The sequence below is a fragment of the Anser brachyrhynchus genome, assembly GCF_964034855.1.
Source record: "Anser brachyrhynchus genome assembly, chromosome: 1".
NCBI classification, from domain to species: Eukaryota; Metazoa; Chordata; class Aves; order Anseriformes; family Anatidae; genus Anser; species Anser brachyrhynchus.
The window spans coordinates 47647157-47663321 of record NC_137694.1 but is presented as its reverse complement, the minus strand read 5'-3'; the positions used below and the strand labels follow the sequence as shown (position 1 = coordinate 47663321).

At 52.5% G+C, this 16165-nt stretch overlaps 1 protein-coding gene across 4 annotated transcripts in view; it reads right to left on the bottom strand.

Annotated features, from left to right (window-relative positions):
* NTN4 (netrin 4) overlaps nucleotides 1-15433 on the bottom strand; it is a 39231-nt gene extending 23798 nt beyond the window's left edge. The window contains exons 1-2 of one of the 4 annotated variants that reach the window (XM_080552277.1): nucleotides 15205-15433; nucleotides 11195-11724 (exon numbers count right to left, since the gene is read on the bottom strand). In XM_080552277.1, the coding sequence (XP_080408403.1) occupies nucleotides 11195-11668 (474 nt within the window). In that variant the 5' untranslated portion in view covers nucleotides 11669-11724; nucleotides 15205-15433. Of the gene's footprint in view, nucleotides 1-11194; nucleotides 11725-14351; nucleotides 14602-14655; nucleotides 14889-15204 lie in introns of those variants that run through there. The other 3 variants (XM_080552274.1, XM_080552275.1, XM_080552276.1) reach the window with 3 other exon arrangements.
* Nucleotides 15434-16165: the final 732 nt, after the last annotated feature.

Genomic DNA, 16165 nt, shown 5'->3' with positions numbered 1-16165 from the left:
CCGCATCGCTCCAGCCGGGCTCGGCGGAGCTGCGAGCAGCACAAAACAACGGGGGAGCCTGGTCTCAGCCCTGCCACTGCAGTACACACCCCCACTCCCCACCCTCCGATGCCAGAGGGTCTGTTTTAATAAAATACAAAACGGTCATTATAACATGTAAGTCGCCACACAAATAGCAATTCTCTGCTCTGTCCCAGCCGATTGAGCTGGAGCCCCTAGAGGCTGCACAATAAGATCAAGGACGTGTTTCCCAGCAGGATTTCCCTGTTCAGCTGTTAACCCTGCTGATTCACCCCAGCCCGTCTCCGGAGTAATCCCAGCACATCACGGGGGTGACACCGTCCTCATGCAGCAGCGGTGGGCCCGCACCCCTGTGCTGCCCAGCACCCCAGCCCCACATACACCTGCACGTGGGGGCTGGCTTCCTGCTCTCTCCTCTCCTAGGACTTTGCTGCCCAACTCTCCCACCGAGAGGACAGGCCCTGGGCTGCAGCATCCCGTGTATGAACGAACCATGGCTTGCAAAGCACACCTGACCAGGTTTTCACACCTACAGCTCTGCCAGAAGCCAGAGGCCTCCTGAACCAAAAGAGTTTTAATGGCACAAAGGAAGCGTTTAGGCAGGATTTGAGGCGAGTGCACTGCCTACGTGCATGTACATCTGGCCTTGGGGTGCTGCAAGCCCTTTGTTCCCCTGGTGCCACCTCCCTCCTGCTGCCTGGATGGGGTGTCTCTGCCTTCAAAGCCATTGTGTCTGCTACTCTTCATATTGCAAAAACACTGGAAGAAGTCGTGCCTGAGGCTCCTGCCAAAGAGAGCCATGTCGCGATAACACAAAGAAGATACATAGCTCAGCGAGGTACAGGACAGCACCCTTTTTGATAAATGTTGCCATTTCTGTTTTCACAGAGCAAGGCCCCTGCCTTGGAGGGATGGAGGGTGCTCTACCGTGCACGGGGAAATGCACCTACTCAGCAGAGGGAGTGATGGCACCAAAATCTAGCTTTCTGCACACAATGAGCCTCACCAGGAAGCACCCCATGGTGACCAGAGCTCTGACCTGCCTGCCTCCATGTAAGTGCTTTATTGACAATATGCCAAAAATTGGTGTTGTGATGTTAGGTAGATGGTGTGATTTCTCCCACATGACAGTCAGCACCGCACATGATAGTAAAAGGTGGGAGGACTGGATCTCTACGTCAGCAGCTGTTCAGTGTGTGCATTACTACAAATTTCTATTTTGTAGAACAAGTAGGAAGTGATAAATTGAAAACTCACAGCACTTCTGTGCTGCACATGCCATAATACATCCTATCAGAAAGGTATTTTCATTCCCAGTGCTGCGAGCTCACTATAAATCTTTTGATGTTTGGGATTCTTCTTAAGCACATTCCCAGGAACCAAATCTTCGTCTCAGCTTCCATTTAAAAATAAGTAGCAATAGGTTGTATCTGAGGAGCAAATGTCACTAACTAGGAGGGAAACAAAATGAATACTGTCTTCAAAACAAAATACCAAGTGATTTTCGGGGTAATGTTCCTTTGAGGCTAAGTGAAATTGTGCTGCTGCATCCCATGTCCATAAATGTGATGTTTGCATGAAGCAATGTCAATAGAGGTGTGATTTAAGACTTGCACAAGGATATCTGCGTGGGGGGAGAAGTGTCTCTGCACAGCCAGATAGGGTGCTGAGGAATCCTCATCCCCGTGAAAAACATCTGAGGAAAAGGCAATGCTTTCAATAAAAAATGGAAATGCAGACTGAAGTCCCCGCATTAGGCCATGACCCTACGATGTGTCCCGGTGCCAGCCACTGCTGTGTGGTGCCCAGAGACCGCTGCCAGCCCCGGCCAGGCGCTGCCCCTCTCCCCATGTCCTGGGGGCTGCATCCCAGCCAGCCCCACAGCGGTGCCCGGCTCCCAGCGGGATGGCCGGGGCTGTATGGGGTGGCCGGGAGCACCCCATGCACACAGTGGGCTGGAAACGTGCTGCTCTTCAGCCAGGCTGCCTGCGGTTTGGGCACACGGAAACACTGACACCCCCTAATTAATTTTCACAGCATTTCAATTTCCTCACAGGGAAGCTCTGTCATAAACAGATCTCGATCTGTTGATTATTTCACATTTTTTTGCTCAAGTGGCGCAAGAAGCTTTAGCTTCTTTCCATTCCCCAGATGCAAAAATGTAGCCCTGAATATAAATAAAACGGTGGCTACGAGCATGCTGCACTCAAGTAACCACTTGCACCACAATGACCTTGATTTATAAATACATAAAAGTCCCTTTGCAAGAAGTACCCTACTATGTTTACACTCGAAAGGCAATGAAAGGGCATCTTTATATATATATCCACAGTGGGAAGGAAAATGCTAATGAATGATGCTGAGAACAACAAAATAGGCTCTGAAGTCATAGAGACCCAAGGAAGTCAACAAAACCAATGCAAGGTTGGCCGCCAGCAAAGCCATCCACATGAGTCACGGGCACATCCCAGGCCACCAGAGCCTCCACCCGCCACAGGCCTTTGTTGAGATGCACGTGGCTGCAGCGATAAAGGGGGCTCTTCGGGTCAGAAACGCCCCTGAGGTTTAAGAGACACCTATAGGAGAAACAGGCACCTGAAGAGGCAGGGTGCAGGGACCCACAGCTCTGCGTGCATGCCCTGTCCCTGTGCACTGCGCTTCCCAAAGGCCTTGACCCAAACTCATCACCCCGAGCCTGGAAGGCATCAGGAGATGGTTTGCAAACAGCAATAAACAACAGCAGTAAATAACGCAGAACGGGTAAGTGGATGGGGGAGTCAACAAGCGTGGAAACAAGCCAACAAACAAGTAAAACAGTATAAATAAAAGCAATGAACAAATATTAAAAACATCACCACGCTTTTATTTGGTTATAAAACCCAAAGCAGTGACACTGCATGAAGTGGTCTGTGGTTTCTTTCCAACATTTTCTTCATGGGTGAAGAAATTCGCCTTAATGTCCAATCTAAACCTCCCCTGTTGCAACCTGAGACATCCGCCATGTTCCTTCCCTGGCTGTTCCCGGAGGGGAGAGCTGTGTCTGCAGAGCAGTAGAAGCCTTCTTGTATCTTTTAGGTTAGCTTCCTACTGAAATAGGCTTTGTGCCATTACTCCGTCTGTGTAGCTATGCAGCTGCTTATCAGTCCGCTCTAAAAAATTTTGAAACTACTAGCTAACTTCAACCATACTTGACAGATATCTTAAAAGCATTGAGCTCTTAAAAGCTTTACAGAAACAGTCTTGGTCCTTCACAGAATCAAACCTGGTGGACTCCTCCCTCTGTGAAGGCCATTAGGACCCCAGTGCTGGGACCCTCTATTATTCAGTGTATTACCCCCACAACAAGAAAAAGAGCTAGCAGGAGAGAAACCCACACATATCTGTGATGTGCTGTGCTCATTTCAATGACCTGAGGCTAAAAAAAGACTCTTTGCAGGTGCTGTAAATAATTCAAACGATGTGGGAAGTTCATCAGCCTAAACCAGGCAGGTGGCACCCACCAGCTCCTCCAGCATACAGCTTTGCTTTTCTGCCTGTGGGACCACATGGACTGCAGGGAGAAAGAGCCTCTCTGTTTCTCGGGGAAAGGTCTGGCCACCCCCTGCACAAGCACATTCACTGTGGGCGCTTCAGCATCACCTGGGTGAGACGAAACAGTCAGAGAAACTGGGGGACCTGTCTTGCCACGGCAGAGAGGGGACTGTCAGAGAAACTAAGATGGCACTGAGCAGTGGGACTAGCCTTTTGGACCACAGTGTCAAGCGCTCTGCCCATATCCCCAGGCGATGGCCACAGAAACCTGCTGTGCACCACCAACAGCAGTCTGCTGAGCCCCTAGAGATGCTGGAGAAATGGCACTCCTGCAGTCATGGGCATTTCATACACTTTGACAAAGGGGAACATTTGGCCTGTGCCTACAGCCCTTCTGCAATCTTTTGCAGTACATAAAATGAGGCAAATAACCCCTTGCCTCACCATCCAAGAGTTACAGAATCTTACAGAGACTTCCAAAAGAAAATCCAGCTATTTCAAACAACTGTCCCCCGCGGGAGCCTTGACAAGTTACCTTATACCAATGCAATTTTTGTCTTTTGGAAAACTCAAGGCATTGCTCTGCCATTCTCAAAAGCGAGAAGCTGTGCGGGAAAAGCTCCTACTCCTACATGGCATCCATCTGGTGATGGACTGAAAATGGCACAGGGAGAACTGGGCAAGAGCCCCAGTATTCCTCCAGAATCCTTTACTTCTCTGGCAATAATCAATCAGGCAAGGGCCATCTTCTCAGCTTCCATTCAAGATCCCGCTGCACAATTTTATCAGACGAAAAGGAAACCCTGTGAGGTCATGCTTGTCTTCTTTCAGGTGATGATCACAGAAGTAATGTTTTTCGTCACCAAAATCTCTCTCCAGTGCAAGCAGCTCAAAACGTTTTGATTTCTTCAACAGTGCTTCTCCATGAACTGGTAAGTTATTCCGCAATTGCTTTATTTTGCCTCATCACCACTCCCACTCATCAGCCAGGTAGCAATGCTCCATTTCTTGGCTCACAAAACGCTTCAGATGCATGATATCATTGGCAATGCGCAATCAAGGAAAAGAATTACTGCTTTTTTCTCATCTTCAGAATCCTGTTTTCAAGGCTGTGCTATCCTGCATGGGGAAGCAAACCAGCACCTTTCAGCTGGCCACATGAAGTCCTTTGACTGATGAGCAAGAAAGATGGTATTGCGATTTTCTTCCATCCAGAAGATCACCTCCTATCCCTACAAAGATTTACGTGCTCAGCCTTGGCCTGCCAGCAGTACCTGCTTTGGGTATGGAAGACCAAGAAAACCTGGAGCTACATCCAAAGAGGCAGAGAAAGAACTGGACGTGCTCGTCCAGCTGGCTGGCTCCCCGGGGCCGCAGGACAGCCCCTCACAGCTTCTGAGCACGTTGTGTTGCTGCAAAAGCCTGCAAGGCAGCAGGTTAGCCTGGCGGCACGAATGCCTGCAACAGTGCTAGGGATCCAGGGGATCGCTTCCAGCCTAAGTGTAAGTCAATTTCATGAATATTTTTCAACTCCTTTTGTCTATAAAGGAAAGGCTTTGTGTCTGCAGAGCTGGCTGCTTATTATTGCAGTGGAAGCCATTCAGTGCCCAGGAGCTACAGTTAATTTGGGGATGAAGAACATCTGTCTGAATTGTATGCAAATATGCACGGCCAAAAAGGCCGTGAGAAACAGCATCCCCCTTTCAACCTACAGCTGTAGATTTTGACAACGGCAATGGGACATGGGGGATGCAGCACAGAGACTGGTTATAGAGAGGAGAGCCATGGCTTGTGTCTCTGGTAAGTCTCCTTTGGACATTAACGTCTTTTCTTCCTGGAAATGTTGTCCAGGCAGAATTTGAGGTCTTTGACATTTGTGTGGGATGTTGAAGGTCTGTAGACTGGAGACCTCATGCCAGTACCTGTAGTGCATGTCGATTCATCTCAGATTAAGTCCCCATCAGCTTTTGATCCAAGACTTGTGAGATGTGGCGATTCACTGCTTTAGGTTACCCGCTTCTCACGTGGCCATTTGTATCCATGCGATTTCTCCAAAGAGAAATATGGCAGCCCCACTTTACAGCCAGCTGAACAAGTGACCCAGTCTTCCCTCCATGCCAGCAAGGAGCAGTGAAGCGAAGCAGTGGGGTGCAGTGCCGGAAGAGAGGCTCCGGCTTCACCGCTAAAATCCTGCGGCCCTTTTCCCAAGGGAAGCAATAACCCTGCTAACAAGGCCAGATGCCAATTTAGAGAATTAAATTCTCCCTACCCAAATTCCTGTTGTTTCACATGGGTATGGTGCTCTTTACTTCCTACATGAGAACCTAAGTTTGGAAAGGGTCTCCTGGAGCCCTGGAGCCCACTCTTCCTCTTGCTGGCAGCCGACAATATACAACATATCCCCTTTCACAGACTGGTCAAGCTCGCTCCTAGGAATAATTTGTTTTAGCCATAATTGGAGGCCGATCTTGAAGCCCTGATCTGCAGTAGTTAGAAACTTGCTGTTTTAAACAGGGGACTGCCGGCACGCACTATTAAACACTGGCTATGCTCCATCCCAGAGGTGGCTGCATTTCAATAGCTGGCCAAGCCGAGGGCCAAACTCCAAGTGCCAAAAACCCTGGGACAGCCAGGGAGAAAAGGAGATGATGAGGCCTTCCTGCGGGCTGGCTGCAAAGGGGGAATCAAGCAGAGGATCGCTGGGCAGGTGGGACAAGCTTCTTGCCTTGGTCCCTGGTCCACCAGCAGCGCTGAGCTCCCCAGGAGGCCCAGAAAAGGGACACATCACTGCTCCAGGAGAGCTGCAGTCCGCAGTAGTCCCAGCCTGGCCCAGAGACCCGGCAGGATCATCCCTGGTCCTCCACCTGTGGAAAACTTTACAAGCAGGTATCGGTGCCCAGAAAACTGTTCTGTTGCTCACCCCTGGTGGTGCCCAAACTCTGGAGGGCAGGTGCCTTTCGTGGCAAAATTCCCTGGTTATCAAAGGTTCATCTCTGCATGCGCTTGGAGCTGTCCTTGTCCTGCATTCTCTCAGGCACAAATGAAACCTAAGCTCAGGTTTCCCATTTTCACCTGAATCCGCCCCGCATTGAACTACCAGCCACCAAAACCTGGGATTTTTAGGTTCCTACATCATATCATTGACTCTGCCCTGACTTAATTTACTTCATGTCACTAATATTTTCCCTAGAAATCCTCATTTTTGTGCTTATGAAATAAGGCCCCCCGTATTTCACAAAATTCATGGACACAATGCAAAGAGCTGTGCTGCGTCTGGCCATCACCCCCATCACTCCTGGGTAAACAGGCTCTCCTTCACATGCAGCACTTTTGTACAGAGCCCAATAAGAAGCATTTTCCCAAGGACAAAATGATCAGGAAGATGCTGTTAAAGAGTGTTTTTTTTATTATTTTTTTTTCTTCAAAATGTACTTCTACAAATTGTAGAGATGGGACAAGGTATGAAAATGTACTTCTGCAACTGTGCCCTCACCTGTCCTGTGCACTGCTGAACAGGACCAGCCAGGACCAGAGCAATGTAGATTTACCTTCAGTTAATGATGCCAATGGTAAGTTTAAAACCAAGCTTATTTAGGCCTAAAAGGCAAAAAGTGGGCAAAAGCTCCTAGGCTACAGCAAATTGTTCCTACCACCCAAAATTAGGGTACCAAAATAAAATCCACTGAGTACCTTTAACTCCTGTTTGTGTCACCAAGTGTTAAAATTGCTCGCTGTCTGTCAGGGTCAAACTTGTGAGGAGCAAGACAATACTTAAGTTTTGCTGTACAGAGTTAATTTCAGGTAGAACCAGTAGGGCTGGTGTGCAAATCGTTGGGGAACAGAGGCGGGCTGCATGCAGTAACAGTGCAAGGCAAGGCACTGGAAGGCTTCTCTCCTACAGAAAGCACATGAGATCAATAAAATGCTCAGTAAGACACACACACGCACACCCCACAGTAAAAGAGCGGTATGAGATGTTTCACATGTCAGCAGTGTGGTAGAGTTTGTTGCTGGAAAACAGTCGAGCTGCAAATACGCCTCTCCTATTAATAGCAAATAGTAACAATGGCTGAAGTCTCAAAGTGATTTATTAGCCGTATTCTGAATAGATGAACACTCAAATAAGTTACTAATTTACTAAAATCTTGTCAAGGAGACTCTGCTTCAGTAGGTCCTTTTATCCCGGAGCTTGTCTAAATGGGGACACTCAGGCGAGCTAATCTGAATTGACCACAGATGGGAATTTAAAGTGAATGAGATAATTGCATTGCAGAGTGGACAGTCACCCTCACTCACAGTTAAAGAACCAACATCTGCTAAGGGCCCCTTCTAGATGAGCCTTTAACACTGATCCCTAGTCCACGAGAGTTTTAAGATTAGCCTGTAAAGGAAGAAATATTAATATGATCCAAAATATGGGAGGGAAGATGGCCTTTTACATGTGCTAATAAAAATGGCATTCCTGTCTGAGCACAACACTGAAAGAGTTTATTTCTGCGTCTTGTTTACTTAGATCAGATTATATTTGGCTGATGAATCAGTTCTGATTTCTCTTGAAGTAATGTGGCTGAAGGGTTACACCCTGGAAAACCACAAAAATACCCTGGGTTTGTGGCACATTTGTAAGATCCAGGTTAAAACTTGGCCTCAGCCTTTCTCTTAAAACACTGATAATGTAAGGTCGGCATTTAGAGGTTCCTGCCTAGGTTAAATGAGCCACTGCTGTGAAACAATTCACTAAACTGAGCATGAGGAGAGTCTTCAGTGACCTCTCTGCATGCAGCTGATCCAAAATTATTCCCTGACAGGGAAGGAGTTTGTTTTCCCTTTCACAGTGGTGCAAGCCTGACCCCTCTGCCTGGCAGGTGCCTGAGGCTTGCTGGAAACCCGGGCTGGCTGTAATGGGGTTTCCTCCTCCTTCCTGCCCGTGTGGGAAGGGGACAGCCTGGCCGTACGTGTGGAACCACAGGAGCTCTGAGTACACGCTTACCTGTAAGCACGTGCTTAATTCCACTGACACAACCTTTAAGACCCAAAACCAGGGCTTCGGGTTCCTGAAAGGAACTGCCAAGTCCTTGGAGGGCAGAGGAAATGCAAAAGGTCTGATTTTTCTTTTCTTAAAGAAGCACACAGTAAAAAACGAAGCAGATATACCTTTGCTCCAAATTAACCCATAGGACTTGCTAAAAAGAGGCCACAACCCCCTGAGTACAATGAGATTCTGCCTCTGCTGCCCTGAAATGGGGCTTGCAGGCACCAGAAATGTGGATCAAAGAATCATAAAGCTTGGAAGAGACCTTCAAGATCATCTGGTCCAACCATCACCCTACCACCAATGTCACCCACCAAACCATGTCCCTAAGCACCACGTCCAACCTTTCCTTGGACTCCCTTAGGGACGGTGACGCCACCGCCTCCCTGGGCTGCCCGCAGCTTGCAGACAGTGAAAAGCAGGGACCACCAGCCCAGGTCTGCTGAGCTCTGATGCTCTTTTGGGGTGAGCAGCCACCTCCTGAGGCCGCCCCTGCGCTTTGCAAATTACTCATCCCAAGGGATGGGCAGCAGCGACTGAGCTGCCAGCAGCAGGCAGAACCCCCCCCGTCCCACAAAACGCTGCCAGATCCTGCAGGCCCCGACTCCGTGCCTGGAAATGCACATGTGGTGTTGATACGTTTGAAGTGGGAGAAAGTGGTATATAGATGGTGTGATACACAGTCTGGATCATGGGTTGTAGTTGTTACATCGCACTAAAAAGCTATCGAAAGTTTAAAAAGAAATCCAGTAGCACTTACGGAATTTATGTTTGTGCTTTAAAGAAAACTGTGGGAACTGAGCTGCAATTAAATAATACCCTTGGACATTTCAGATGAATGCGTATTTAAAACCACTGTTTCAAGTGAAATTACTGTTTCCATATGTCTGGAATTAGGTACTGCCAGAAGTGGGAGTAAACCACCGCATAACTCTGAACAGAACACAAAACTCCGATGTTTCTTTAGGTGAGATACATGTTGCTATTGGCAGTTAGGAGTAATTGCTGGAATGTAGCACACTGTAATAAATTAAATGCGATATTTGCTAAGCATGCACGCTTGCCATCTGGTCACCAGAAAGTTGCTGTTATTACTTTGCAGGTAAATAGAAGTGGTTTTTAAGTGCAGGGAACTGAAGTGTGCCATGTAAATAAAATCTTATAAGCTCCAGCCTCTTGGACTCAACTTTTGTTTAAACCCTGGAATAATTAAATGATCTTGACTTTTACAGCTTCTCTGCGATAACACAAACTAAGGCAATGCCAGAAGAAGGGATCCTGCAGGAGCAAGCTCGGTACATAGCCTGTTTTGCAGCAGGCTACCGCAGACGCACCAAACAATACCAGATTTCTGCCCTGCCTGAAGTAGGCAATGGTTTCGACATAGAAGAGCCTCAGTCCTGCTGTGCCCTCACGTTGCACCAACCTGCAGAGGGATTCGCAAGGCCAGGATTTGCACAGGTTGTTGCCAGACGCAGCCCTCATTCTGGGTGCTGATACATTCTTCTATTTAGCCTGCTTTTGGGGGACAGGAGAGGATGGAGGGAGAAGAAGAAGAGAAGATATCACCTTCTCTTGTGGGTCCCTTCAAACTCAGGATATTCTATGATTCTATGATTCTCCTGCACACCACGTGAGCTAAACCCTTTGCTAGTTGAATGGAACAACAGTGAGCCAGTCTGGCACGTCTGGAGATCCTTGTTTCTGAGCTGACAAGGGCACGACTCAGCTTCTCCTAGAGCAGGATGTCGGCCGCGTCCTGAGATGCAGCTGAGAGACGCAATTTGGTGAGCAGCTCCTTGTGTTTCTGCAGAGAGATGCCCCAAGCATGGCGAAGGTGACCCTAATAGATGGGGGTAGGGTGGGAAGCTGTGAACGGGGGATTCTTCTCAGATGTGGATGCTGGTCTCCAAGGACAGGACATTCACCTCAAAACACGTTATCAGCGGAAAACGCAATAACAGCATTTATCAGCAACAATCAGTGGAAAACCGGCACCCTCATTCATGAACCAGGCTTGCTCCTCTCTCTGCACGGCATCAGAGCGAGGTTTTCCTTCGCCGTTGAGCCCCGTCGGTGGGACGAGGCCACTAGAGAGAGCAGCCCTGGCGGCCAGCGCGGGTCCTGGGGCACCCTGCCCGGGTGGGGACCCCAGGGAGCAGCGGCCAGGCTGGGTGCCCAGCCCGGCGTGACATTACCGGTAATTCCCAGCAGGATGGGGAAGGGTTCTGCTTGTAGCGCCTCCAGGTGTGCCATTTATTACCTGCTGTCTCTGCTACTATCTCGTTTTTCATGTGTATTTTTTCTCTCAGCAATTTTTTTTTTTCATATTATTTCCACACGGGAGTAAGTGTGAAGCTAGTGAACACGTCTTTGGACCCTTTCAGTTCCCAAGCCCCCACCGTGTCCACGTTCATTCACCAGGTGAGGGATGAGCAGCTTTTTGGGAAAAACAGCGGGACTAGGAGCCCGGAGAAGTGAGGGGCAGGAGTGTGCTTACATTACCTGGAACACACGTTGTGAAATAAATGGGGTTACGGGGGAGCCTGGCGCAGCAAAACGAGCAACACAAGCCCCAGGCAGAGCAGAGGGCTGCCCCAGCAGACTCACCTCTCCTCCGGTGCAGGGGAAGGGGCTGGAGTATCTGGAGGTGCACAGGGCTCCCTTCCGCGCCACGTCGTCCTCCAGCCCGAAGGCCGCGGAGCAGTTGGCAGCAAAGTACTTGTAGGGCTTCCAGGTCTCGCCGAAGTCCTGCGAGCGCTCCAGCACCATGGCCGCCGGCCGGGGCGACTTGAAGACCAGGATCAAGTGCGTGAAGTAGAAGGCGGCCTCCAGGTCCAGCCGGATGGTCTCCTGCGGGGCGTCCCCGGCCGCCTGCCACCACGTGCGGGGCCGGCGGAAGGAGGAGTCGGCCATGGCGGCGGCGGGGTGCGCCAGCCCCGCGTGGGCCCCGCTGCAGCGACCGCAGGCGGGGGGCTTGCAGCGACGCGCGGCGTCCTCGGTGTAGGCGCAGAAGGACTCGGTGGCATGGCGCCCGCAGGCCGTCTCCGTCCGCAGCGCCCGCCCGTGGGCCAGGTTGCCCATCCGGGGGTTGCAGGCCTTCTCGCACGGGCTGCCCGCCCCGGCTGCATTGCCCAGGCCTGGAAGGAAAACAAAGTGACCGTGGGATGTCTTTTGGGGCCCCGCCACCCACCCCGAGGCTGTGCCGCACTCAGCCACCCGCCACCCAGGCACAGCTACGTCCCTGGTGCCCATCAACCCCACAGGAGATGCACCGCCGCATAGCACTCTCCTTGCAGCTTAGCACATCTAAAACAGCAAAACAAAGCAAAAAAAAAAAAAGCAACCCCACCCTCAGGGCTTCCCTGTGCTTGGGAAAATCCCTAGCAAGAATTGTAAAGGGATGAGAAGGGAGAGAGAGAGGGCGGGAGGAGGACGCCTGCACCTCGCCCTCCTGTCTCAGGCAGCTGGGCAGGGACAGGGAGGAGGCCCTCAGGGACAGCAGCCACCCGTCACCAAGGCCCTGGAGGGGACCCAGGCGGTGCTGGGGACGGGGAGCAAGGCAGAAGAAAGGTGGCATGCTTCTGCTGCACGTGGTGTGCCCCATCTCACCATGGCACATCGGGTGTCGGGGCACGGGAGCTGCTGCGAGCATCTCCTTTAAACGGTGACCCCAAATCCTCACCCCCATTTCCCTCCCCTCCTTTCCTACCCCAGATCTCCCCACAGTCCCAATCTGCTGCGCAGGTTGAATCGACACGCTGCTGAAGTTTGGGAAGCCTGTCACCAATGTGTGTAAAGCAGGACTGGGGGGGGGGGAGGAATAAATCTTTGGTTGAAATGACGCTGGCAAGCTGCCTCGCAGCTGAGCCTCTGTGGGCTGCGTTCAGGTTTCTCTGGAAGCCTTGTCGGTTTAAAGATCACAGTCAGAGTGTCGAAGGAAAACAAAATCACTGTGGGGTTCGGAGTGAAACCCTCTGCACAGCAACCCTCCTGGTTCGGGAACGCTTGATGAGGGGCTCTCCACCTCTTCATTAATAAATATAGCAGGAGGCCAAGGCTTTATTTTATGAACTGCAACTGTTTAATATACTAAAAAAAAAAAAAAAAAAAAGAAGAAGAAGAAGCTCTGATGACTTGGATGCAGGCAGGCCAAAACATCCGAAGTGCATAATGTCTTCTTTATCACTGGGCCAATCATACATAATCAGCTTTGTGCACCAATTACTATGGCTTCTTCTTGGCATTTTTGTTATGTCCAAAGGTCGTTTCAGTTTAGCATCCAATAAATCCTTTATCTGGGCTTTATTCAGCCTTTGTCTACAGTGTCATAGTTGCAATTAAGCCATATTATGCACTAGCAAAGACTAAGCCTTCAGAGCCTGACAGATTTCCCCACTCCTGCTCCTTAAGAAGAAACACCCTGGAAACAACACATTTTTACCACCATCGATCTATACAGGTTTTCTGTGCCGATTATTCAGAACAGATGTGGACCGCTGCTTGTTATGCACCCATCACAAAGCACTCCTGATTCCAGTCTCTGGACTTCTCCAGGTAAAAAGTCTTGGGAAGCTTTTAGTGAGCAGAAAAGGCTCAGTGAAGTTAGCTTCCTACAGAGACAGAAGCACTACGTGTAGAAGTGTATCTGAGATGATCTGTATTAACTGTGCAGCACACATCTACTCCAGAAAAGTACACAAACGTAACTGTAAAATTCACGTAATGTCCCTTACATCTCCCGAAGACACTTTTCAAAGCCTCGTGTAAACACTAACTAACCTACACAGCTCTCCGGAGGGATAGGCAAGTGTGTGCTATTATCATGTTATCAGGCTTGCCGCAAGTTGGCCTAATTTATGGGTTTGGCTGCTTTCCTAGATTCTTTGGCTACACGTAACGCAGCACAGCTAGCCGCTAAACAAATAGGTGAGCTTTTGCTGCGGTTCCCCGAGCCGTAGGATCGTAAGGTGGGCTCGGGAAGAGGCAAACGCAGCAGGGCTCAGCCAGCACCCTGAGCCAGGTCCAGGTTATTGCTTGGGTTCAGCGAGGAGGCAGTAGGGAGGACCTGGCTGGTGGGAGGGTCCCCAGTGCCCCCAGTGGTGCCAGTGCTCAGGGTGGCTGTCCTTGGGGGGGTGGCTGTCCCCAGGGTGGCTGTCCCCAGGGCAGGGGCAAGGCTGTGCCAGGGGGGCTGGCTACCGAATTCCCATGCAAGACGCTGGAAGCTGAAGGTACTCGGCTGCCCCCAGCAGCATTCATCTCCTGGTACTCCCCGGCCTCGGTCACTGACTGCAGCCGCCTTCGGGCCAGGCACAGAGGGAGGGTCCCTTCCTCACCTGCGGCCAGGTTTGGGGCCAGGGACCTCGGCTTCAGCAGGATTTGGGGAAGGCTGCTGGCACGCAGACCCTGCTGCTCATCACCCGGGGCAGGAAGGGGGGAAAGGAAACCCCCTCTAAAGGGTGTTTGTTTTCACTTGAATTAGAGTCGCGTGACGGACGCGGAGCACCGCACGCTATGGAAAGTGACAGCTTTCCAGTTTAGTGCTGCATGCAAGAGGAATTGGCAGAAAGACAGATGAGAGCATAAAGGTTTCCACGTCGTGAGCCACGAGCTCATGACTGCTCTGCCACAGCCCCGGCGCGGTGCTTTTCCTTACTTGCACTAAAAGCATCTGCCCGACTAAATACCCCGTTCTCTGTCCTGCGCGTGCTGCTGGACTGGGATCTTCCGTAATGAGCAAGAGCACGCAGCGAATACCATGACTCACCTGTAAAGCATCCGCGGAAAATCATATGCTTCCTGCCTAAGCATTTTAGCAACGCTTGCCTTGTGATGTTCCACTGGCGCCCCGTGCCCGACCAAGCGCCCGCTTCCCAGCTGGGTTTCTCCTTGTGAGGAACAGTGCTGGTGCTCGGCTTCCCCAGGGGTCGCAGCCCCAACCTGCACCCAATCTCCCCGTCCGAGCGGCAGGGAACCCTGCCAGGCGGGGGACCCCTCTCCCCCGGGGTCCCTCTCCCCTCTCCCCGTTCCCCTCCTTTCCGACGGGGCTTTCCCGGGGGGTCGCGACCCACCTGCAGCAGCAGCGCCGCCCGGCACCAGCACCGCCGGCAGGACCGGCACCAGCACCGCCAGCACCGCCGCCACCGGCAGCAGCAGCAGCGGCAGCGGCGGCCGCCGCGTCCCTCGCCCCATCTCCGAGCCCCCGGCCGCGGCGCCGCCCGCCCCGCCGCCCCGCGGCGCTCCGGGCCCTGCGCGGCATCAGCGGGGGCCCCGCGCGGCCCCGCCGCCGCCCGCCGCGCTCCGCCGCCCGCCGCCGCCCCGCGCCCCGCCGCCGCCGCCCCGCTCCGCCCCGCGCCGCTCCGCCCCGCGCCCATCCGACCCCGTCCGATCCCAGCCGCGGCGGGGGTGCGGGGGGGGCTCGGCAGCGCCCCGGCTTTCCCCCCCCCTGCCGAGCGCTTCGGGGTCTCCAGGGGAGGGAGGGCGGAGAGGTGCTGAGCGCCGGCTCGGCTGCTCGGGGCCGCGCCGCCGCCGAAACGCTCCCCGGGGGGTGCTCGGGCTGCGAGCTGCTGGCAGCAGCCGGCCGCCTGACCCGCGGGGCTGCGTTGTCTCTGTGTCCGTACCCTGAAAGGTGCAGGTCGGCCGATCTCGGTCCACTTGCTGATTTTTCGGCGCCAGCTTGCACACCGCAGAGGCGGTTCGCTGGCATTGCTGCGGTCGTTTCGCCCTGCTCCGCGGGCGGGCACAAGCCCTGTGCGCGTCTAGGCAGCGCCTTCCAGCCCCCGGCACATGCCGGGACCCCGCGGCCGCCGGCGGGGCCTCGTCCCGCAGCCTCCCGGCGCCGGTCAGAGCCCGAGCGATCGCTGCTGAGCCAACACGCTCGGCACCAGCGGCGGCTGGGGTCTGCGAGCACGGGGGAGCAGTTGTCTGGGCAGGGGGAGTGGGAGATGCTGGGGAGGAGAAGGAAAGGCTGGCAGGGGCAGGGAGAGCTCTGGAGAAGGCCCTGGGCAGGGAGAGCTCTGGAGAAGGCCCTGGGCAGGAGGACGAGAGATTGCACTGGACAAATGCCCGACAGAGTCCTGAGAGAGGAGACAGGCAGCGGTGTCAGTGGATGGAGAGGGAGAGTGCGAGCGTACCCAGTCTTGATTTAGAAATGAGTGGGAAGAGCAGCAGCCAGTGATGGGAAAACGGGGGGAGAGAGGCTGTGTGCTGGGTAAGGAATCGCTGGGACAGGAGGAAGAGCGTGTGGTCAGAACGTGCTTACAGCAGAGGCAGAGGAGGGGGACTTTGTGTTGGTGGATTGGACCAGTTGCTTGGACAGTGGGAGTGAATAAAGGAAAAATTCCAGATGACCGCAGGCAGGACATCCAAAAATCAGCCTTAGCATGCAAGGTCAGCTGCCCTCACCTTGCTCCTTCCAGATGTCACTGGCTCACAGGCCTTGGAGCTCAAAAAAGCCAAACAACAGGGTTGCACCTTCTTTCCTGCCCAGCAGCTCTGCAGCCTGGTAAGGCCTGCTTGTGCTTCTGGCTGAGTTTGTGCTTCCCCTTGGCAGCTCTGATCCTCCTGGCCCTTCGTCGCAGG